Source organism: Lynx rufus, unplaced genomic scaffold (genome assembly GCF_022079265.1).
Source record: "Lynx rufus isolate CCGP_SWC_20201006 ecotype Redwood Valley unplaced genomic scaffold, mLynRuf1.p SCAF_25, whole genome shotgun sequence".
Taxonomy (NCBI): domain Eukaryota; kingdom Metazoa; phylum Chordata; class Mammalia; order Carnivora; family Felidae; genus Lynx; species Lynx rufus.
Window position 1 is genome coordinate 16,926,334 of NW_025814840.1, and position 25,133 is coordinate 16,951,466.

General features: G+C 44.7%; 2 protein-coding genes across 6 annotated transcripts in view; one reads left to right on the top strand and one right to left on the bottom strand.

Annotated features, from left to right (window-relative positions):
• Positions 1-1,242, top strand: part of EGLN1 (egl-9 family hypoxia inducible factor 1) — a 55,215-nt gene extending 53,973 nt beyond the window's left edge. For both annotated transcript variants that reach the window (XM_047088575.1, XM_047088576.1), the window contains one exon: positions 666-1,242. In XM_047088575.1, the coding sequence (XP_046944531.1) occupies positions 666-730 (65 nt within the window). In that variant the 3' untranslated portion in view covers positions 731-1,242. The remainder of the gene's footprint in view (positions 1-665) is intronic.
• A 223-nt stretch (positions 1,243-1,465) lies between these two features.
• Positions 1,466-25,123, bottom strand: SPRTN (SprT-like N-terminal domain). 4 transcript variants are annotated; one of them, XR_006963700.1, is made up of 8 exons: positions 24,528-25,123; positions 22,937-23,036; positions 18,286-18,414; positions 14,712-14,973; positions 10,886-11,022; positions 7,791-7,883; positions 6,780-6,883; positions 1,466-1,876 (listed from the first exon to the last, which is right to left on the bottom strand). XR_006963700.1 is itself a non-coding variant. In XM_047088574.1 (5 exons), exons 1-5 carry the CDS (start codon positions 24,746-24,748, stop codon positions 12,866-12,868), a joined length of 1,461 nt encoding a protein of 486 aa, XP_046944530.1. In that variant the 5' UTR covers positions 24,749-25,116; the 3' UTR covers positions 12,038-12,865. The 4 variants fall into 4 exon arrangements, 1 of the variants encoding a protein (XP_046944530.1); XR_006963699.1 differs by having other exon boundaries at positions 6,780-6,903; XR_006963698.1 differs by lacking the exon at positions 6,780-6,883.
• Between the last annotated feature and the right edge of the window lie 10 nt (positions 25,124-25,133).

Here is a 25,133-nt window from a genome sequence, read left to right on the forward strand (position 1 = left end):
CCCGCCGTCCCTACCACGGACTCTCTCCCAGGAGAAGTGGGTCTTACTTTTCTAACAGATGGACCACTTCCTTCTTTAACCCTACCCTATATCTCCAAAGGCTGCTCAGTGCTCACATTACTGATTAGCTGTATTTTCATGAGCCGTCGATAATCCCACATCAACCTTTTATAAAACTATAAAATTGGGGGCGCCTGGGTGGCTCAGTTGGTTAAGTGTCTGAGTTTGGCTCAGCTCGTGATCTCATAACTTCTGAGTTCAAGCCCCGTATCAGGCTCTGTGCTGACACCTCAGAGCCGGGAATCTGCTTCGGATTCTGTGTCTCCTCCTCTCTCTCTGCCCCTCCCCTGCTCACACTCTGTCTCTCTCTCAAAGGTAAATAAAACATTAAAAAAAAATTTTTTTATCCCTATCATTGGATGTTTGTGCTTTTAAGTTCTTATTTGTGGCAGAACCCTAGTGGTGAGCTTTCAGTGACAACACACTGCTATTTTGTAGCAATTCACATTGCTTTTGAAGTGAAAAGGAGATAAAATCATGATCGCTGTAGAGAATGGCTTTTCTCTTGGGAATGGCTTTTCAGTGGGAAGCAGTAACAGAAGCTATCTGGTGTTTAATGAATGAGTAATAATTGTTGTGTTTTTTTTTGTTTTTTTGCCTTGCAGGCGAAAAAGGTGTGAGGGTTGAACTCAATAAGCCTTCTGATTCAATCAGTAAAGACGTCTTATAGAGCCTTTGATCCAGCAATACCCCCCTTCACCTACAGTAATTGTTGACGCGATTTGTTAACTTGTGAATACAAATAAGTGGGATAAAGACAAATAGACAACCAGTTGGCATTTTAATAAGGAAACAGAAACAACTTCTTTGTGTTGCATCAGAAGGAAGATCTGGACTGCGTGACTTTGTACTGCATGATCGACTCCAAACCTGTGATTGCTAATGGGAAGAGTATAAGCTACCAGCTGACAATGGTATTGACATCTGGACATGAAATAAGTGCCCTCGGTAGAATTTTTTCATTCTTAATATTTTGCCAGATCTGTCATCTAGATGAGTTCATTTCATCGCTCCCTTTTTTATATAGTCAAGTTTGAATTTGAAGTAATTTTTGTATGATCAGGTACAATATATCAAAACTGAATTGAGAAAAAATTACAGTATTATTCCCCAAAATAGCATCGATCTATTTTTGTAAACTTCTTCGTACTATTAAATTTTGCCCTAAAAGACCTCTCATAATGATTGTTGCCAGTGACTGATGATTCCTTTCATTTTCTTTTTACCTAACGTAAGAAAAGGAGCACTTTACTCACCAACTAAAAAATCAGATTGTTTTGTAGTCCCGTCTTGTACACTAATTTGAACTCTTAAAAATTGCTGCTGTCGTTTTTTTGACATTGTTAATGGAACATAACAGTACAAACCATCACCATTTACTACTACAAATAACTTTCAGTTCACATTTTATAAGAAAAAATACCCAGAAGGCTTTATTTTTTAAGTTAGAATTTTTACAAGACTAAAGTGACTGGCACTAAATGAACTTGATCTGCCCTCCGCATCAAGTTCCCGAGATAAAGGGCTTTCTCACGCTTTCAGGTATATTCTGTAGATGTAGAAGGTAACGTCCCCTTCCTAAGAGCTCTTCTTCCCAGCCAGTCAGTCGTACTTCCAATTTTGCTGTTATGTTTTCCTCCTCCTGCGACCCACGTGATGTGCAGATCAGAACCTTGCTTCTGTTGGATGGCGTCGGGGCGGGGGCGGGCGGACAGAGCGCCAGGGCTGAGCCGAGGTAGCGCAGACCAGTGCTGAGGCAGGTATTCCCTAGGCGTGATACTCGCCTCCTTGTCAGTACTGGAAGGTGTGTGTTTAGCTTAAAAAAACAAAAGAAGTGGAAAACCAGATGATTTTTTCTGTTTTATGATTTTTCTTTTACTTTTCAGAAGAAGAGGGAATATTACACTATCACACAAGGCCTCCCAGACTTCTGTTTTTTGATATATGAACTGGGATGGATACATAAGACTTCATTTTCCTGGGCGAGTCTTTAGCAGAGCCTAGAGGGTGGTATCCGTATTTAACGTGAATTAGGGTCTAGACCTTGCCCACTTCAGTTCTCTATCTCTGTCCTTAATCTTTGCCAAAATGTGTGTACAGAAATATTTCTGTATATTTCAACTTATGACAGTTTTAGTATCTGTATAGTTTGTATTCAATTAGAGACCTTTTCTATGGAAAGCTCAGTAATTTTTATTAAAAGATTGCTGTTCATGTAAAACATGAAAAAAAAATCTAGTGAGACCAACAGTGTGGACTTAGGGTGGGGTTAAATATTCAGTATCGTGATCTCACTTAGAACTTGCAGGAGAAAATTAGAGCTTATGGTTGTTTTTCCTTGCCCGTGTTCAGTTTTGTTCCACTTCCTCTCTCTGTTCCAGATAATGCAATGTAACATCTCTCTAGTAAGTGCCTCTGCCAGCCGGACCTGGGAGAGCAAGCTGTCTTTGCCATCTGGTCTGCGTGCGGCACGCTGCACTCGGCCTTGACTCAGAAACGCTGTCATGTTTAGGTCTAGTGGAGACTGTTCTGTTGATGGGGGGAGGGGGGGTTGTGTGATTGTCAGGGTGGGAGCCCCTGTGTCATTCACATGTGTGTCTCTGCAGTTGTGCAAAGTGTCAGATTCTACTCTATGTGGGTTGTGCTTTCCAGGCAGGTCTTAACATTTGTACTTTTCGGAAAATTTTAATTCCTTGGAGATCATTGTGAAAGGATCAAGGAATCCAGGAGAGCCATTTCTTTAATATCCATTTAAAACCTGTTCGTTTCATGTTAGCGGGACCGTTAACTTGTCACCAAACAGGACTCTGTTTAAAACAAAATTTAAAACTACTTGTGGCCTATATATGTTTAATCCTAGTTAAAGACAAAGCTTCTAATGCTGTTTTTCATTGAATACATTAACCGGCTGTAAAACACAGACCTTTATCAACAGCAGGCAAAGAATTTCAGGATTCATATACAGATAGACGGGAAAGTCATGTAATTTGAAAAGCAGTGTTCCGTTACAAAAGAGCTCTCAAGTTGCTTGTAAAGCTAATCTAATTAAAAAGATGTATAAATGTTCTTGAAAAATTATGGTTGTTATTTCCAGCTGTCTTTTTTTTTTCTTTCGGTTTTTAAATCTTTTATCCTACACGGACAGTCTTAATGGGCCCTTCTATCAGATAATGTGCTTTTCTATCACACATCTCTGGCTCAGTCCAGAATGTCTGGGATGACTTTTTATAAATGATAACGAGGGAAAGAGAGACAACAGTAAACACAGGAGTCTAACAATCCTAGAGACGTCCTGGGGGTGATTGGCCTGTCTGTGGGATCCATGAGCTCTCCGTTTGGATTCTCAACAATTGGATTCTTGCCCTTTCGACAGAATTTTTAAAACTACCCTAACACCAGGGCTGCTGAGCATATCTGTATCACCCACTCTGCAACAAACAAGAAGGGGCATCAGGCATAGATCTATAATTGTCACAGGTGTCCTATCTATGTGTGCACAAAAGTTTACTTTGTGTGGTCATGGACTAAAATATAAGAGCTCTTGTCGTGTGAGATCAATAGACACGTTCCATTGTCTCTTATCTAAGAAACTTTTAGTGTGGTGTTCTCGTTATTTTCCAGCCTCTCTCTTGGGGCATTTGGATAACTGTACTGAAATAAAGCTGGGTGGATGAAAGGAGAGGGCAGATGAGTCTGAGACGAAGACTAATTAAATTAGGTAGTGTTGTGAAAAGAGCACAGGACTGACAAATCTCTCTTCAGTTCTGGCCCAGGAACTTAATTATGTGACCGCTGGGGACTTCTTCATCTGAAAATAAACACAGTAGCTCCGGACCTGCAGAGCTGTGTGAGACCTAATGAAGTACAGATTATTTCCCAAGGTGCACATGGCCCAAGGATGGAGAGCTCCGCTGTGGCTGTAGACTCCGATGGTCAGTATTTGTACCGTACATTTAATAATGGACTTGTAGACTGGAGTTTCTCTGTTAGTTTATAACCACGCGGGAGTAAATGCCCAGTCTCCACTACCACATCTGAAGTCAGGAATATGTTGCCCAAATTCTGCTGTTGGTTTTAATGCATATTCTTTTCCTGATCCACCAGCAAGTAAATTTCACTTGAAATAGGGCAAGTGCCCAAGGATAAACCATTGGACCAGTGATGTTCGTGAAGGGCCTGGCCTCACGAGCTGGAAAAAGTTTTGTAAGGAGAAAACAAGAAGAAACCACTTCCCAAGACAGGTGGAGCCCTAACAGCTGCCAGCAGCCAAAGCGCCTTCTATCGAACGGGTGATCTTTTAACCCTGAACAAGGTGTAAAGTTTATTAGATAGGGCGTTACTGGATCAGGTCTTTTCATTGGGATTAGGACCTGTCCTGCCAAAGTTAATTACTGTTATTATCGAGTTCCATAAAATCCCTCTACATTTTTTTCCCTCCGAACCAGCAGAGTAGGCCGAGCAAACCTCATCTCCGTTTAGAATTGCAACAGGATAGCGCAGTGATTGGCTCACAGTCACGGAGCTAGTAAGCGGTAGTGAGCATCGGCTTTCCTTTCCTTGTGTAACTTTTTAAAAATTATTTTTTAAGTAATCTGTGCACCCAGCGTGGGGCTCAAACTCCCAACCCCAAGATCAAAAGTGACATGCTGTACTGAGCTGTCCAGGCGCCCCTGTTTTCATAGTCAAAGCTATACATGTACATGTAGCCAAGTCAACTTGTTCTGTAAGGGTTTTTAAGGAAAACAGCCCTCCTGTTCTTCATCTGAGAATTTAACTCTTACGTGACTCTTTGGGTTTAATTAGTGGCCAGAAGAGGTCTAAGTAACATAATCCCATTGCTCCATGTTGGATCTTCAGTGTGAGACCTTATGTACTGACCGGTTCCCCACATGAAAGATAAAAATGTAGGTTCCGGGGCGCCTGGGTGGCGCAGTCGGTTAAGCGTCCGACTTCAGCCAGGTCACGATCTCGCGGTCCGTGAGTTCGAGCCCCGCGTCGGGCTCTGGGCTGATGGCTCGGAGCCTGGAGCCTGTTTCCGATTCTGTGTCTCCCTCTCTCTCTGCACCTCCCCCGTTCATGCTCTGTCTCTCTCTGTCCCAAAAATAAATAAACGTTGAAAAAAAAAATTAAAAAAAAAAAAATGTAGGTTCCTATCCGGCCTCCCTCACCATCCCCGCCAAACATGTACAGCACGCCTCCACATCCCCCCATCTTCCTTTTGTAATTCTGTCGTAACCTAGATCAGGTTGATAGTCAAGACTACTGGTGATATTCAGAGCATGGTTTACACGGAGGAAATAGTGACGACTTTTCTTCCACAGTTTTTGCTTTTATCCTGATGTCCTGATTTTTCATACTTTTCCTGTGGCTTCTAGCCTGCAGCAGTCCGGAGCGGCTGTCCTCTCTGCCTGGTAGACAGCCGTCTTCCTGAGGTCTCCTTTGCCCATTGTTCTGGAGACCCCCTCCACCACTCTCTGTTGGGTCTCCTGTTTCCTGGATCCCTTATCTTCCCCTTTCTCGGCTGATTTCCTCGGTCTGGTGGAGCATGTCCTTCACATGTCTTCCTGGGAAAAAGAGTATGTGGGTGGTAAATTTCCCAAGACCAGTGTCTTTATTTTGCCCTCACGCTTCGTTGGTAACTAGAATGGAGCTTACCATTCAAGTTGGGAAATCATTTTCCTTCAGCGTTTTGAAGGCATCGCCTCACTGGTTTTAGGTTCCAGTGTGGTTGCAGAGAAATCCGAGGCCGTTCCTACTCCTCTTTATATGTAGCCTGCTTGTCCTCTGTGGAAGCTCCTGGAATGATTCTTCGCCCCCGGGTCTCTGTGGTGTTACAGCATGCTTTAGCACGATCCTCTTTCTCAGCCAGTGTAGCAGGCACGCAGACTGTACCTTTGCGCCCCACATTTGAGGCTGTTTTCTTAAACTAGGAGATTATTTCTCCTCTCCGTTGTCTTGCTTTTTCGGGAACTTCTGTTGTCCAGACAGGGCATCGACTGGTTTGTGCATATTGCTCTTAGTTACCGTGTGTCTTTGTCCTTTACTTGTTTTACATCTCTTTTCCAGTTACGCCAAGTGAGGGTTTGGTGTTAATTTCCAAGAGCTCTCTTTTCTTCTCTTAATGTGTGTGTGTGTAGGATACAATAAGCTGTTCTATTTAATAGATACAGTATTTAACCTTACTTTGTGTTTAATTTTTCTCTTTCACGTTGTAAGTTTTGCTCAGATGTCATAATTCTTGTGCGTTCATATTTAAGGGGAGGTAGCTGGGCTTCTGGTTTTCCAAGAAATATTGGCAGCTACCTAAATCTGAATCTCTTTCATAATCTTCCCAAGACCATACAGACAAGGAGAACCAAGTAAATTCCCTATAACGCATACCTGCAGTGTAAGTGGGAGACACAGACAGAAGTTCAGCTTTCAGGAAAGCAGAGAAATAAGCATCCGAGGCCAGCATCAGGACCCATGTGAAGGCAGAGTCAGGTGGAAACTGTGTGATAAGGGGACGAGGGCAAGAGGGGCCGAGTGGTGGCAGTACACGGGGGGAAAAGGCAGGGACCCCACCACGAGTGATGGAAATACAGTCCCGGCTGATGACGGTTCAACTTAAATGATTTTTTGACTTTACAGGGGTGCAAAAACAATGCACATTCAGTAGAAACTGTACTTCGAATTTTGAATTTGGATCTTTTCCCAGGCCAGCAATACGAGGTACATACTCTCTCATGATGCCGGATGACGGCAGCGGCTTCAGCTCCCGGGCAGCCATGCAATCACAAGGGTCGACGACACACTTCATACCGTTCTGCACCCACACAGCCATCTGTTCAGCACAGCATTCAGCTGATTACATGAAACAGTCAACACTTTATTATAAAATAGGCTATGGGGTGCTTGGGTGGCTCAGTCAGCTAAGCATCTGACTTTGGCTCAGGCTGTGATCTCATGGTTTATGAGTTCGAGCCCCAAACTGGGCTCTGCGCTGATGGTACACAGCCTGCTTGGGATTCTCTCTGTCCCTCTCTCTCTGCCCCTTCTCTGCTCTCTCTCTGCCTCAAAAATAAATAAATTTAAAAATTAAATTAAATAGGCTGTGTGTTAGAGGACTCTGCCCAACCACAGGCTAACATAATTGTCCTGAGCCCGTCTAAGGAAGGCTGGGCTGAGCTAGGATGTGGGGTAGGTTAGGTGTATTAAATGCATCTTCAGCTTATGATGGGTTTGTTCCACTGTAAGTTGACACCAGTTCACCAGAGCACTGGCCACTGGGTCATCAAGAAGTTTGAAAGTTCATGAGATTGCAGGTGGCTGTTTGGGGAAAGTATTGTTTGTTGGAGGAGGGGCTGGATGGTAAAGTGCAAGAAGGAAGCGGGGGGAGGGGTGGGGAGGCTATGGGCAGGGGGAAATCACAGAATCAGAAGAGAACCACCCTCCCAGCTCAAATAGCAAAGTGTTCCCTCTGAGGAATACTGCATGTCACGGTACCAACAGAACACTCTGGAATCATACCCAGTAAGCCGCACAAACCCCTCATGTCTGCCTAGATAGAGCCAATTTTCTGCAAGTCAAGAGAAAGAATGCCTTTCAAAATGAGCAGAAAAAGGAAGACATTTATAAACACTGCCATAGGAAGAAGACAAAATGAGAGTCCATTCCAGCTGATGAAAAGCCTCTCCTCAACCAGAAGGCAGAGAAAACCACAAGAGCCAGGCTGAGTCAAATATCCTTACCCAGGACTTTGCAGAAATTAAACTTCACGCCGGAACTTGAACATTCAAAATGTCAGCACAGAAATGAAACAAAAAAAGAAAACCTTCAACGACCTGTAAAAAAATGAAAAAGACAAAATCATCTCATGATTAAAAGGTGAACAAGGGAGAACAGATTCAGGGAAGGGCAGTGAAGGAAAGTAGGAGAGCAGGCAAGGGTACACAGCAGAAGTTACACAGAGGAAGCAGAACGGGTGCACACAAGTGTGTGCATCGTGGTGCGCTCACACAGTGACAAGAACGGACGGGCTACTGATACACAGCCTCCCCTTGTAGATCGAATGGAGGTAACTGGATATCTGGCATTAGGATGCAACTGAACAAGTGTGGGTGGGTCTATCTTCATAAATGAGTTCCCGGAAACCATTTATACCTGTGTAGGTACACACATTTATATACTGAAAAAAATTTTTTTTTTTTTGAAGATTTTAAGTAATGTCTCCACCCAACATGGGACTCATCCCTGAGATCAAGAGCTCTACATACTGAGCCAGCCAGGCGCTCCTCTATTGTTATTTTAAATGTATACCAATACAGGGGCGCCTGGGTGGCGCAGTCGGTTAAGCGTCCGACTTCAGCCAGGTCACGATCTCGCGGTCCGTGAGTTCGAGCCCCACGTCGGGCTCTGGGCTGATGGCTCAGAGCCTGGAGCCTGTTTCCGATTCTGTGTCTCCCTCTCTCTCTGCCCCTCCCCCGGTCATGCTGTGTCTCTCTCTGTCCCAAAAATAAATAAACGTTGAAAAAAAAAATTAAAAAAAAAAATGTATACCAATACATAAAAAGAATCCTGTGAGGAATCTTGTAAGAACAATAATAAAACAATAAAACAAATACCCTCCCCATTTCTTTCGTATAAATGCAGATTTTCATACGTTTCGTTTGTAAGGAATATTCAGTTTGTAAACAGTGCTGCTAACCTGGAATGATTTGCATCTCTTAAGAGTATTCTAGCTTGAAAATGCACAAACTTTGGTTCTTCGGAAAGAGTCCGTGTTCATAAAGGGATTATTGAAAAAGCACAGAAAAACGAACTTGAGAAATGTCTAACTTAACACCACTTAACACTAAGAATCTGAGAGGCTCCTCTTTGTTCTTTTGGGCCGCTGATGTAGGGTCAAGCGACATTATTTGTGTCCCAGGAAGCTTCCAGACTAATCTATGATATGGAGCAAAGTGCTAGATGTCAGACTCAAAGGAACAGCACTATAATTTCAGAAATAGTAGGAAAATATAGGTCTTGCCTTGTCTGGAAGACTTCCTGTTCTGAATTATTACCATTAGGCCCTATATGTTTGTTCCAGGTGTCTTTCTGGCAGAAGACTGTTCTGTTAGTGTATCCAGTGAAAGGCGAACTGAAAACAAGGTTGGGGAGGTGAGGGTGCCTTGTGCATCAGCCCTTGTTTGTTTGAACAAGCACACATTCTTGGCCTGCCGTTCCCTTCTCACAGGACTTGAGATCATAACCTGTCCTTTCCTTTCTATGAATCAGAACTGGCAGCTGTCATGCCAGTTGCTGGCAAGTTTCCTCCCTTTGGCTTCACCTTCAGTTTTTCAGATATTGAACTTCCCAGGAGCGCCCCCTGGTGTTCAATAAACGAGAGGGTAAATTTGGCCAAGGGTAATTCCAGCACAGAAACAAGCCAACGGCAGCTGGTTTCTGTACTACAGTATACAACACTGTGAGCCTTAATGATGATGTGGTTCCAGAGTCATTTAAGAAGAGCAAGTCTTTTGCTCTTCATTTCAAAAGACAGGTGATGATGAAGTATGATACGTAACAACATTCTGGGGGAATGTCAGAAAAGCACTAATTACGTGACGTCCTTTTCTGTTAATTTTAACTCCCTGGGCAATTTAACCCGTAATGATAATTGTCACATTAGAGTTTCACTTCACTAGTCAACAACAACTACAACAAATTGCTAAAAAACCAAGACAAAGAATAACAGGAAACCCTTGCTCTTCAGTAGGAATTAAACTACAGAGAGCTCAGCTTTTTTCTTCAAACAACCCAATGAGAGGAGGTCCTGCACGTGCCCCGGGTGCAGGATCCCAGGGAGGTAGCAAGTCTGTAAGAAGATACAGCAGCTATTCCACTTTGACATTGAAATTGACTTAAAAATCCTATGAAGTCCGAAAACATACAAGCTCAGTGCTTTAGGACAATGGGACAGCATGAGATGCTCGCTCTTGTGTCTTCCACTTAGATACACATTTATAGTCTAAAAAGCAAGACAGGACTTTCCAGATTTGAAGTCAGGTTTGCTAGATAATGAATAGCCCTGGCTCTAAGAAAACACAGAGTTTTTATAAAGTCTACTCCCCTCTCCCCCCCCGCCCCCACCCGCAACCCATGTCCCCAGAATGAAGGGTGATAGCATTTAAAGGTGGACCCAGAATTTCCAGCTGGTATTAGGGTAGGAAGTTTGCTTTTTTTAAGGGATAAAAAAACAAAACCAACAACAAAATTTTCTTTGTTATAAATGACTCAGAGTTGGGGGTAACAATTCTTAAGGTAACATTTTTTCTCAAAAGTTTTAATGCGAATTGAAGGCTAAGTTCCAAATTTAAAATTAACTTCCCTTTTCTTGCCAGCCAACAGTCTTCCATCATCCTTAAACCTGACCACCTCTTGATTTTACCAGCTGGCTCTTTCTCGGCCCACCCCTCTCTCATCCCGGCCAGTGCCCTTCCTCTGCCCATTGATGTTGCCCCCGGAGAATCCATCTGAACGCTTCTCAAACGTCCTTGACTCTCTGGCTTACAAATCTTTCCAACCCCCCCCTCCCCACCCCCACCTGAATCAAAAGATGTGCACTCTCAGGGGCCACACGAAGTGGAGAAAGTGACAGACAGGGTCTCCCCCCCCCGAAACTCTATTCAGCTAGGTCTGTCTGCCGTCCTTCTGCCGTTTTACCCCTCACATCTTACTCTGTTCATTCGCAACAGCTTACTTCTCCCAGGACAGTGTGGTGGTCTGTCTCCACCGCCTTTCTGGTGCCCCTTCGCTCTGCTCGGCCCTTTCCACCCTTCCTTACCCGGCTAGCTTGACTCACCCTAGAAGACCCAGCTTGGATGTGGTCTCATCCAGGAAACATCCCCCGAAGTCCTGACGTCCCCACAGCACCCAGCAGAGCACTTTCTGTGTTCAAATTAATCCGCTCTCGTCTCACTCCCCAACCAAGCTGTAAAACTTACGGACATCGGGCATTTTACTTAGTTGCCCCAGAACCTTGTACAGTTTTGAGTAAAAAAAATGCTTACCTGCACATAATTTGCCAAATGAAGAGAAAATGATCCTCTACGCAAGCATATAACGGCATATACGCAACATAATACACATATTTGAAGCCCTTTATCTGTAAATATTAAGTACTATTTTTTAACTTCATACTTAAGAAATATCAAAACTTGTCAACACTTCACCAGACAAGCTAAAATGAAAAGGAATAATAGATAATAGTTAAGGTATTAGCTATTAATAGATAATAGATGGTAACAGATAATAGTTAAGACAGATGGATACCTGAAACGCTTCCATACTGCTGGCCCGAGGGTCCCCTGGCAGCATTTTGTAAAGCGAGACGTACATCTACCCTGCAGTTCCAATCCTGGGTATACGCCCAACAGAAATGAGGAAGCACGTTCTCAGCAGCATTATTCCTGATAGGCAGCCCCAGATCGGAAAGAACTCCCACGCCCAGCAGCAGCGGAATGGATGAATGAACGCTGGCATATTCATACAAACGCCGCAGAGCAATGAAACAATGAACTTAGACATCTACACCGGCAGCAGCAGCGAGGAGAGTACCTTTATGAAGTTCAAAAACAAGCTCACCCACCCATCTGCGGTGACGGAGATGAAAACCGTGTCACCTTTGGAGGTTGTGGGTTCGGACTTCAGGAGTGGGCACCCTTGAGGACACCTCCTGCGGGAACCGCAGCGTTCTCTAACTTGATCTGGGCAGCAGGCGCCCAGGGGCCCCCCCGGGGAAGCTCACCCCGCTGTACACTGGGGATCTGGCCCCTTAGGAACACACAGATCGTGTTGCAAAAAAGTCGAGAAAAGGGAGAACCCGTGAACTAAACTCTCGGGAATATGCCAACCAACGTGCTAGAGGTGTCGCCAGAGACAGAAAGTTGGCAGATGAAAGTATCTTCGTCTCTTTGCCAGAGGTGGAAAGGAGTATTTCCGAAAAGAATTCTACTTTTCAAAATGCACAAATGGGATTCCTTTTTATTAGAACGATTACAACTTTGGCTTACGGCTCATAATACTGTTTCCAGAGAACGCGCTACCGTGAACACCACCGAGGCAGCTCTGTGACGTTGTACGTTCCAGGTGGGTAGCGCCGCATCCACTCACTCGGCGACGCGTTGAGAAAACCGCTCAACCCTGGCCTACGAAACTGCAGTAGCTATTTGTTACTGGCAACATTCTAAAAGAGGTTTATTTTACTGTACTCCTTATGTACTTGAGCCTAAAATCTGCTGCCACCTTTCAGTGATGACAGAAGTAAAATTCTTTAAAACAGAGAAAATTTACTTCCTGTGAAGATTGAAAAAAAACAAAAACAAACAAAACAAGCCTCTGAGTACCCTGAAACAACTAATATGCTGTGTACCCCACATGGTCAGTATGTCTGACATCATGAAATTAACATCAGTTCTAGGACTGAGTTTTAATGTAACTGAAGAAATGCTCAGTGAACCAAACACCGGACAGGATTCCTCACGGAGTATTCTGAGGAAGGTGTATAAATAAAAAGATTAACTGCAAGAACACGAATATCTAAAAATTCTACGTGTATACATGCAGAGTAAACTCTGGGCTACAGTATACACAAGGCAGGAGTGAACGGTAGCGCCTTAAAACATAAAATATTTTTCATTATAATCTCATGTGTATATATAAAATAGAACTAGATTCTAACCGACAAATCGGAGTATGTACCAGAACTTCCTGAGGGCCTGACACTAGACTAGTGAGGTAATACAGGTGGCGTGTGACACCCGTCTGTTTTCCGAAGACCTTTTCAACTTTTGCCATCGACGCTAGTGCCTTCAAGGCACCGGTCCAAGTGCTCGTTAATTTGCGACTCTAGGACTTCGTTCCAACAAACAGGACAACTGACCGCTCTGCTCTGACTGGCTGAAGGGCTGGAGCTCTGAGCCGCAGCTGGAGGACGTGAACTCCACTTAGAATCACTTCCACCACGTTGCACTTGCTCTTTCTTGATAAAAAGCTCGTCAGAAACAGACTGGTCTTCTAGCCTGGCTCGTTTACTTGGCAATCTCTCTTCGGGCCCGCTCCCGTCCAGGGCCGCGGTCACAGGTGTCGATTCCGGGGCTTTTAAAGAATTTCTCGGGGCTATCTTAGAGGAGGGGACCCTTCTGTGAGACGTGGAAGAGACGGAGTTTTTAGGGAGGTCGCCGACTGCCCCGCTTTTTGGTGGAGATCCACTCACACTTCTGCAGGCCTTCTGGTTGGCAGCTGACACTCTAGGAAAGTAGTTGCTTACGACATTTTGGCGACTGGCAGCAAGAACAGGCGCGACGAGAGAGGTTTTTTTGCTTGGACCATTCTGTTCAGAGTTCACCTCCATTTTAGAATTAGGTCTCAGAGCTGTTGCTGAGCGGTCTTGACTTAAAAGATCTTGGGTTTTATTGACGGCGTGTGAAGCGACAAATCTCCCGGACGAAGGCGAATTGCTCGCGTCTCCCAGGACGTACCCTTTCCCACTGAAAGGGATCAACAGCTGGGTCTCACCTCTGTTGGGCTGATCTGCAAAAGAAAGCAGAGGTTTTCCTGACTCGAGATCAACATGGTAACAAATGTCGAGCCAATGGACAGGTTTTTTTTTTTTTCCAAATGAAGAAATACGGTTTTATTCTGTAACTTCGGTCTCCGCACCAACTACCTATTCATCGGGAGGGGGACGATCTGCAGCAGTCAGGGGGCGCTGGTGGGGCAAAGGCCAGAAAACAACATCCTCTCCTATTTAGATCAGGGGTTCTACCATCCGAGGGCCACTAGCAAAGGCACTTGGACCTTGAAAATCGCATAGCGGTCTTGCAGTTCTGCCCCAGGGGGAAAAGTCGGCTCCCACATGTTTCGCTTTCCTGCGGCTCGCACAAAATGAGGATGCGTCATCTCCCCACGGACGTTCTCTAGCGCCTCCGCTCACTTAATGTTTCGGATTCGGGAAGGGCAGCTTATTACGCTCCTGCATCCAATCAGCAACTCGCCAAGGGAAGAAGCATTAACTCAGCGACCTGGTTCCCTCTTCAAGAGGCAGTGACTCTGAACTTCACAGGAAACGGATAAATCTTGCAGATGAAGGACCAGCACATACATGTCATATCCTTTTCCCATTCTCCCAATGAAAACACGTCCATCCACAGAAGTCACTCGGACAGAATCCAACTGATAGGAAGGGGTGGAGTCAGGACTGATTCCGGGCATTGTTATTTGAATCCCTGTTTTTATTTTGACAATCTTTTTGCCTTCTGTTTCCCAGTGACTCGGTGAGCCCAGACCGGGAAAGGGACTTTAGCCTCTAAAATGGCCAGTGCAAACCATTTCTCCCTTAGCTCCCCTCCATACAGAGCAGCGTGAGTCACACTGGCAAAGGGACTTTTTAGTTTCTGATATGGCCAGTGCAAACTATTTCTACCTTAACTCCCCTCCATACAGAGCAGCGTACGTTTTTCTACCACCATTTCAGAAAAAAACGTGATCTTCTGAGGTCCACACTTGCAAACATCTACACCAGCAACAATCCTTAAGCTCATCTAAACACCGCTCCTCCCCAGGCCGGGGCTGGCTTTTTGGGCCATCAGCCGTGGTCTCGGCAGAGGCGGAAGGACAGACAGAAGTACCTTTCTTTTCGGCCGCCGGCTGCCTTCCTAGTTTTGTCTTCCCCTTGCCTTTCCGGGCGTAGTTCTCCGGCTCCTTGATCTTCACGTAGGTGCCACCACACTTCTGCTGGTGCTCTGCCCACCAGTAGTCGTGAGCGGATGGCGCCCTGTTGGTGGCACGTTTGACGTAGCCGTAGTAGGGCTTCCTGTGCCGACACGGCCCGTCACAGCGCCACCAGTGTCGCCGGTACTCATCCACCTCGTCGTGGAACGTGTGGTACACCTGCGCGGACAGAACGCGGTAGGCGTTAGGGGGGCAGGTTAACGATTTCCAGAAAATACACGGGCAGCCTTTTCTCGGTTTCAACCTCGCAGCTTCCGAGAGCTCTCTGCAGGGATACCCGGGGGAAGGTGGCAACTAGATTTAGCTTCTGTTCGAAATTTCACGTTAATGGAAGGGCAGCAGTTCATACTCCAGGAACTGTGTGAAGATAGAAAACCGTGAGATCGGAAGACAAAAGAAAATATTTTCTGACTCGCCAAAAGCTCTATCACATGCTAGAAGTTTTAGAGACCAAATCGTAAAACGATCAAATATTTGGATAAAGACAAAACTGTGCATAGTGCCATGATAAGGAAGAACTGTTGCCACTGCTCAGTGGCAACTTTGCCCTCAGAGGTGACAGAACCACAGGGTCCTGGACCACCTGCTGCAAATTCTCGGCCCCCGCCACCCAGCACCCTGCGCTGTCCCGGCCTCTGCCACACCCGCTATCCACAGCCCTGCAGCTCTTTGCTCCGGTCTCTGGAACGAGCCTCATAGGGCAGCATTTTATCTGGTTAAGGCAAAGGCTCCCCAGGATCGTTTTCATCTTTGTTCCCCTAGTGGCTAACCTAGGCTCCGGCACAGTGAGTACCTGCTTGCTGCCTGGGTGAGTGGAAAGCTTCACTCCTTGACTCAAATAAAATTCTCTGCGAATGTGCTTTTTGATCCTTACATGGGATCCTTCCATTTCACCTTCAAGATGGGACCTTACTCAGAACCCAAGCAGAGGACAGATCAAAGAGGTCTGAAAGGAAAGTTAGCCCTACCACCTTGGGGGCCTGGAGGATAGCAGGGCACCATTTAAAAACCGATAATCTGGGGCGCCTGGGTGGCTCAGTCAGTTAAGTGTCTGAATTCGGCTCAGGTTGTGATCTCAGAGTTCGTGAGTTCAAGCCCCGCGTCGGGCTCTGTGCTGACAGCTCAGAGCCTGGAGCCTGCTTCGGATTCTGTGTCTCCCTCTCTCTCTGCCCTCCCCCACTTGTACTCTGTCTCTCTCAAAAATAAATAAACATTAAAAAAAATTTTTTAAGAACAACAAAACCCCAGAAAGTGTCTTTTAAAAAAATAAATAAAAAATAAAAGCGTGTAATCCTAAATAACCCTGAGTACCTTTTTCTTCTCTCTTCTCAGTGGAATGTTACTATTGTACAAGATAAGGAGCATCTGTAGATGAGACTTTTTTATTTTAATTTTTAAGTAATCTCCACACCCAACGTGGGGCTTGAACTCACAACTTCAGGATCAAGAGTGGCATACTCTACCGACTGAGCCAGCCAGGCGCCCCAATGAGACTTTTCTTAACCAGAGACTGAATTTTCTAATAAATTCCCCTAAGGGAATGTGAAGCCTTCCATAACTCTACACCTAGTTTTATAGCACCTCTCCATCCTAAGCAAAAATCTCGTATCACTTGGCAAGCATATCAGTAACGCACAGTGTATGAGGCACAGAAGGAACTGGAGGACAGAGGTTTAGGGGCAAAGAGATCTGGAACGCCCGGCCGCTTCTTCGCTTCATTTCTTGGCCAAAAAGATCAGGGAGTGGGATCTGTTTTGCTTCCAAGTCCTGTAACTCCTCCTCCAGCATGGGGATGTGACTTCTTTAACGACATAGTCACTAAAATAAAATTGCGAAACTGGATGCCCTGTGGAGTTTATTATAACAGGATGTAACCTGTAAAAGCAAGGGGTGTCCACTCGATAAAACCTCCTAAATGAAAACACACAGACGGCCGAGATAAAAGAATAGATGCTCTTTTTCCAAGTGAACAAGAGGAAGTATACCAGGACTTTGCTTAAAGTGAAAACACCAGTGAGGAAACTAAAAGCCTTTTGTACTGTACTAGCAGCTCCATACTTCTTCTGCTAATCTGGATTTGATGGGACTGGTTTTTAATGCAAGCTACTTTCTTGACGTTGAAGGAACTCTATGCGATAATGAAAAGAGCTCTGGAGAAAATGAAAACCAATAGCTAGAAAAAAAAAACACACAGAAGGTGAACATTTCCATTTTCCACCACACCGGTCTTTACCGCCCTTTAAAGGCAGGAAATAACCAAACACACCAAAGAATTTAATCTTTGTAGGAACTAAGATTCTATTTGGTTCAGTCCAATTCGGTATTTGTTAAGGCCCCGTCGGGGCACTGCATTACACACCTTATACAGAGGTCTACAGAGAAACAAGAGCTACCTGGTGTTCAGAGATTTGAGAGCAGAATAAAATATTATAAAAGGTACAAGAGCTGCTGAGGACATTCAAAGGAGGGAGAAGGTCTAGCCCACTGCAAAGATGAAGTGCATTTGACAGAAAACAGAGGAAATGGCCTATTTTAGGAAGAGGATGTAGGAGGAGAGGCACAGGGGGTGCAAAGTTCACTTTGAAACAAGACAGTACAGGGGCGTCTGGGTGGCTCAGTCGGCTAAGTGTCTGACTTCGGCTCAAGTCACGATCTCACGGTTCGTGGGTTCGAGCCCCATGTCGGGCTCTGTGCTGACAGCTCAGAGCCCGGAGCCTGCTTTGAATTCTGTGTCTCCCTCTCTCTCTCCCCCACCCCTGCTTGTGCTCTCTCTCTCTCTCAAATAAATAAACATTCAAAATAATTTTAAAAAAAAACTAAAAAGACATTACGGTCACTTGATAAAATGCATCAGTAATAAAAACAACTGGTATTTAACTTGTGCTCAAACCAGGCTACAATATTTTGTATTTTCTCCTCTGATCCCCCCCAAGGACCCGCAGATGAGTTCGTGCTGCCCGAGAGTACGCGGGGTTGCAGAGAAGTTAGGGAGGAGGCCCCCCAGTTAACCATCCACAGAGCCAGCATCTCAACCCAAGCAGTCAGGACTCCTCACGCTTTTTTGACCCCAGACTCCGCTTCCTACAATATTATGCAGAAAGAGGAATCAAGGAAGACTTTCAGTGAGTGTAACAACACGTGAAACGACAGAGCACAGGAACAATCGGAGGAGGAGGCCGTAATCCGGAAAACTAAGTTAACAAAGAGACAAATGTCATAACCCAGAGGTACCGCGGGCCTGCGGTAACCATGCACAACATGTCACACCAGATGTGCCATGAGGCGACAGCAAGGGCGCTACTGTGAGGCCCAAACAAGCCAGTCAGCTTTTCTCGGCCTGTCTTACCACCCACCGTGGAAAATCCTCAAAGTCGGTATTCGTTTCCACCCTGTTGTCTATTTTTAGTGAAGCCCCAGGAAGTACAGAGTAACTAACGACTAAAAATCATAAACGCGCGCGGCTTTACACACCGTTATGTTGGCTCCGGTCAGGCGATTGATGCGATGCATATGTTTGCAGAACTCTGGGCCGTGCCCTTCCCGGTCTTTATCGTTATTAGTGACAAATAGATAGGCGTGGATCATTTCATGCAAGAGGGTCTGAAACAGAAACATACAAATGCATTTGTTAGGGCGCTTTTGAAGAGAGAAATGCATTTTCCTTCTCTACCTGGGGACCTAACTTCCCTTGGATCACAGGCTCCTTTCAGAAACTGTTAAGTCATGAACCATTTTGCTAGAAAAATTACATACACATACATTCACAAAACTCAGCGCATGATATCTGAAGTTCTGCAGATCCCAGGTCAAGGACTCCTGTCACAGGAAAGCCCTTTTAATTCTTACTCAGAATCCAAAAGGAAAGATCAATGAGCTCAACTACATAAGAACTTTAAAATTCCGCATGGGGGAGAAAGCGGCATTGAGTGAAAAGACAAATTCAGAACAACGTGCAATGCCTCTCATGGGCTACTAATTCTTCAAACATAAGACCGACTGAAGTCAACAGGAAAATGACCTAAAATCCAATTTTTAAGTAGGCAAAGGTTATAGATGGCTCACAGAAAAACGTAAATGACCCATAAACATGAAAAGAAATGTTCGACTTCATTTATAAAAATAATTACAAATTCATGCTACCTCTCGCTTATCTAGAGGAGTAAATTCCCCAAGTTTGACCCCATTAGTAAAGCTAAGGGAAGCAAACATTCCCAGCTGTCTCTGGCAGGAGGTGCAAAATGTTTTATAAACCCCCACGGAAGAGAATTTGGTAACATCTCACAAAATGACAAAAGCATTTATCCCTTGACCCAGCAATACCTAGGCTAATAGGAAAGGTCATAGGTGCAAGGTATTTTCATTGTGGCATTGTTTATGGTAGCAAAACAATGCAAGTAAGTGTCTAGCAATAGGGACCTGGTTGAATGAACTATGGAAAATCCTTACAAAATTCTATACAGAGTTAAAAAAAAAAAAATGAAAAAGATCTCTGAAATCATTTGGAGGAACCTACAGAGTACATGGTTTTATTTTTTTTTAATTTAATTTTATTTTTTTAACGTTTATTTATTTTTGAGACAGACACAGACAGAGCATGAACAGGGGAGGGTCAGAGAGAGAAGGAGGCACAGAATCTGAAACAGGCTCCAGGCTCTGAGCTGTCAGCACAGAGCCCGACGCGGGGCTCGAACTCACGGAGTGTGAGATCATGACCTGAGCCGAAGTTGGCCGCTTAACCGACTGAGCCACCCAGGCACCCCCAGAGTACATGGTTTTAATGAAAAAGGCGAAAGGCAGAAGACAGTACACAATATATCGTGTAAGAAGTATGTTATGTGATCAGGAGAGGAAATAAGAATGGACATAAATATTTGCAAAACAACAATAAAAGAAAAACGAAACTAATGGCAAGAGTATCATACAATAATTGGGGAGTTCTGGATGCAGGGATGGGGTGGGACATTTCTCTGTGTACAGCTTTCCATAGTTTGGGGATTTCTGAGTATGTAAAATTTTAAAACACACAAACAAACACTAAAACCTACTGCTCTGGTGAATAGCATCTGAAGGTAAATCCTGTGGCTGGCCCAGATTTCGTCTGAGTTTGTACTTAGAGAAATTCCAAAAATCTCTGACTTAAAACAACACCATCACCACGCTCCTGCTCATTCCCACACCACGAATGCAGACGTATAGGTGCAGAATTAAAAGTATTTAAAGCTGCTGTTTCATAATTGGTCCTAACAAATAGGAAGACGTTTTTTAAAAAGTGAAAGTCATAGAGGTCTTCAAGAACGAACCTTGTTCATAATTTTTATAAAAAGAATTCCTGCAGAAGAACCAGATTGCCATTAATGAATTGGAGGCTTATCAAATTATGCCGAACAGAAAAACGGGTGTGTCAAGCACTGTAACTTGGTCATTGTGAAAACACCCCTTTTACAATGATCGACTCTGTATCTCTGAAAATGAACTTAATCTTTTCAAGTAAATGCCACTCTACTAGGACTCAAATTCAAAGGGCATTCTACATTTCAATTTTGTCCAACATTCTAAAGTCATGATCAGTAACTATTCTCACAAAGGAGGAATAAATTTAGATCCCTAATTTGGGGTTCAACGGAAACATCCTGAAAGCGGCACACAGCACCACACCGAACGTTTCTATTTGTATGTATTTTCTATTTTCCACATTTAGGCTAGATTCAAGGTTCTACTCAACACGGTCCCCAAACACCTCTATGTCCCACCACTGGGTTCTCTACCTGGCCAAAAGCAACTACTTCTAGTCCTCCATATGCCCCGAGATTCACGCCTCAATTTTGCTCACAGCATCCTATTCCTTCTGCCAAGAGTAGTTTTCCTGTACCATCTCTCCTTGTCAGAATCCGATCTGTCCCGTGAGGCTCAGCTCCACGTTTTCATTTGCAGCAGTAGCAATTACACAGCGGTAGTGAAGACGGGACAGGACAAGAGCTTTAGGGCCAGGGAAACTAGAGCCTACCACAAGGGTTCGTCACTTATTATGCACAAGACCTTGGACAAGTTACAACTTGCTGCTCGTCGCTAAAATGGGGATATCCTAATCTTGCGGGGCTACGGGAAAGGCACACACTGGATTAGCTATTAACTAGATGAACACTAGTCCAAAATCTGGCATATAATATGTGCTCAATAAAGAGTGAGAGGCAGGAGTGGTGATGTTAGGTAGTAATAAAATACACGCGTATGAAGCTTTTCTTCTCTGTCCTCAACCAGACTCAGTCCTTTCCTTTCCTGAATCCTCTTCATTATAATATGGGTCGCTACTTTATGTACAGGCCAGAGTCACACTGTTCCTCCGTGGGCCTTCCTACACTGATCTGAGATTGTAACTTTCTAACAATAGCAAATGCTCACTTGACAGCATTACCACACATTTTCCGTTCTCTTCTTGCCCGTTACTTTAAAAAAATTTTTTTGTAATGTTTATTTGCTTTTGAGAGAAAGAGAGAGAGAGACAGAGAGACAGAGAGACAGAAGAGTGAGTGGGGGAGGGGCAGAAAGAGGGAGACACAGAATCCAAAGCAGGCTCTAGGCTTTGAGCTGTCAGCACAGAGCCCAAAGTGGGGCTTGAACTCACAGACTGAGATCATGACCTGAGCTGCAATCAGACGCTTAACCGACTGAGCCACCCAGGCGCCCCCATCGCCCATTACCTTTAAAAAGAACACTGTTCGTGTGTTTCCTTAATCATTTACACAATAAATATTCATTATGCAACTACTACTCTAATTAGGGCTCCTCAGAAGGTTGATTTGGTTAATTATGTTCAACTTTTTTGTTTTATGTCTACAGTTTTTTTTCCGCTTATTCACTGAGTTACCAAGAGTGTTGTGTTTAACATCTGCAACTATGATTATGGGTCGATTATTTCTCTTTTTGCTTCTACTAATTTATGCTTCATGTAGTTTAAAGCTACATTATTACTGTTAGAATCATTATGTGTTTTTATTTAATAGATTATTGTACCATTATAAAACGTGAACTTTTTTTTCTAGTAAAACTTCTTCCCTTAAGACCTTTAGTTTGCTACAATAGCTTTCTGTTAGGGTTTTGGATGATATACTTTTTCTGAACCTTTCACATTTAACGTGTGTGTGACTTTAAGCACACCTCTTTTAATCTAGTATGTCACTCCATGTCTTAAAGCAGTGCTTAGTCCATTTACATTTAATATAATTACTGATATCGTCTTCACACCTACCCTTCTTTTTGGAGGGCTTTGTTCCTTTATTCCTCCTTTCTTTTTTATTAATCAAGTATTCCTGTTGTACCATTTTATGTTTAGTAGCCATTTACTTTTTTTTTTAATTGTAAAAAAAAAACACAACACAAAATTTAACATCTTAACTATTTTTAAGTGTACAGCTCAAGAGTGTTAAATATATTCACAGTGTTCTGCAACCCATTACCTTTTATTATCCTTAAAAACAGCATCTTTTGTATTTCCAAGCATATTTTAATGTACGTCCCATCCATCCTCTACCACTCTATCTTCCTTGGTGCCTACGTTTCAAGTTATACAATTGGGGCAAGACAAGTCACACTGGGTATATCTTGAGGAATTTCAGACATCTTCTAAACTCAAACTAACCATAATCTGGGAGCTCCTATGGCTCCATTTTGCTAGTCAAGTGCCCTCACTCACGCGGGCTGGTTCTACCAGCTCAGCTAGATGTTCTGGGAGGACAGCGTCATTGTGGCTGAACAGAGGACAATCAAAATTTGTGTGCCTCAATAGGAAGATATGAGTCCTGATTTTTCTCTGCTTCTTAGTATGTAACTTAAACTAGCTTACTTATGCTCTCTGAACCTTAAATTTCTTCATTTATAAAAATGAGGACAACACACACTGCACATAAACAAGGTGGTTGTAAAGCTCAAATCCGGTATTATACCTGAAAAACTTTAACTGTGAAGAACCATAAAAATATAAGGTAATCATTATTATTGGCCCTGCAATTAAAGTTGTGAGGAAATAATTTTTTTTTTACATGTATAGGTGAATTCACATCAGTCTAAATCAATAATAAGCATTTTTAAATAACTGAGGTAAGAACCAAGTTTATGCAAAGGATACCTCTACAAGATCCTTTCTCGGTCTCAACTTTAAAAGAGGTTCACTGAGCCGGATGGAACACATTCCGCCCCTCCCTTCATAGCTGCATATCCCAGCACACCTGGAAAACAACCACCACAAAAGCATTATTTACCAAATATACACAAAAGGGAAATAGAAATGAAAGAGTAAATCACTTCACACTAGTTCCCACCAGGACACCCTCTTTGTCAGGAGATATTTGCATCTCACCCTAGGGAGAAAGATGTGTGAATGGTAGTGACATCCCTTGCCCCAGCCAGGCAGTGACTGTCCCTTGGCCTTGCCAGGCTGCAAGAGCCCAAAGAAGATCATCCTCTTCTGCTGCGCCCAGTCTCCTCCCTACAAACTGTAATCGGTTTGCGGTGATTACAGCCAGGTCGCCATGAGCACGTCTCCAAAGCGGTAACAGAAGCCTCTATGAAGGAGATTTGTTCTTTACACACAGTTTTCTATCATTTTCTTAGCCTGGCTTACTTAAGGCTGTCGTGTAGCACTTCAAAGACAAGCACACAGAACACAATCCCATCTTAAACTTGTTAGCTCCATTCGTGTGCAGGAATAGATGATTTCAAATTGGGACTTCTCTCCTTGGTGGGAAAGGGATCCTTTTAGAGGCATCCCCTAAGATCCCTTGGGTCCAGCAATATGGAAACGGTCCACCCTGTCCCCCTTCTAACACCTGAGCTCACTACTAAGTGGTGGTGTCTTAACGAGCATGGAAAAGGACAACACCCACCCTTGGGAGGCTTCCCTGTGTCCTCAGCATTCTTTCTTTGGGGCAGACTCCCTTCTCCCTCCTGGGTCCCAAAGCACTACCATAAGACAAATCTGGAATGTGTTAATTGATTTTCAAGCGACGGGAGATTCAGAGAAATATCCTTTCGGGACCCCTGGGTGGCTCCCGCTTTCAGCTCCGGTCATGATCTCAGGTCCTTGAGTTCGAGCCCCACCTGGGGCTCCACACTCAGTGTGGAGATTCCCTGCTTGGGATTCTCTCTCCCTCTCCCCCTGCCCTCCCCCCCCCCCCGCTCGTGCTCACTCTCTCTCAAAAACAACAAAAAACAAAGGAATATCCTTTTCTCTGTGTCCTTTATTTGCTTTTTAAGTTTATTTATTTCGGGAGAGAGAGCGCGTGCGCGCGAACACAGAGAGAGGGAAAGAGAGAGAATCCCAAGCAGGCTCCACACTGTCAGCCCAATGGGGGAGGGGGATGCAACTCACCAACCGTGGGATCATGACCTGAGCCAAAACCAAGAGTCAGACACTTAGCTGACTCAGCCACCCAGGCGCCCCTCACTGTGTCCTTTATAAATCAAACTCTTGGCGAGATGGCCCACACAGCTTTCCTCAAGTTGTCTGAGCACGAGAGAGAGAGAGAGAGAAGGGAAGGGAAGGGAGAGATACACCAGGAGATGCTGGCCCAAAACAAGACCGACACCGACACTCCCCTCCACCCCCCGCATTTCACAGACCCTGGGACCACTGGGGACGGAGAAAGAGAAGTTCGCGGCCGGCGGCTGCAGAAGAGCTGCCAGCCGGTCTCTTTTCCCCAGTGGGGTTCGAGACTCACAGGGTCATTCGCATGCTCCACTTCACCTCGACAGCCTCCAGCTGGCCCCAAAAGAACCGATCGTTGAACTGCACAAACAGGGCCTGCAAATCCGGGGTTGGGTCCACCAACTCCCAGGACGCGTCCACCAGCGACAGGGGCGCCTGGGCCCGGTCGCGCTCCGACGCCTGCAAGTTCCACTCCTCCTGAAGCCGTAGTGCCAACACCAGATCCTCATCCATCTCTGCCGGGATCCCAGGCGGCGTTCGCCGGCGTTAAGCTGGCCCCCAGGGGAGGCCGCGACTCCACCTCTCTGAAGCGGCGGCAGCGGCCTGACCCGGCTCCTAGGAGATACCGGCTCTCGGGCTACTCTCGAGGCAGCCCGGCGATCTCGCGAGAATTCAAGAATAACCGGCCCGAGAACGAGAACTGAATTTGCCCCAAACGCCGAAGCCAAGATTCTGCGGCTTAAAGTAGAGAACTCAGCATGACACCTCTTAGTGGGCTCAAAACGTGGGTTCCCAGGCCTTGGTCTAGAGGAAGGTTTCAAGAAACCGGTTACCGCCTTTACGCTTCGCCACTAACTTCAAATACCAACGTCACGCTCAGAACATGCGCAGTACCCAC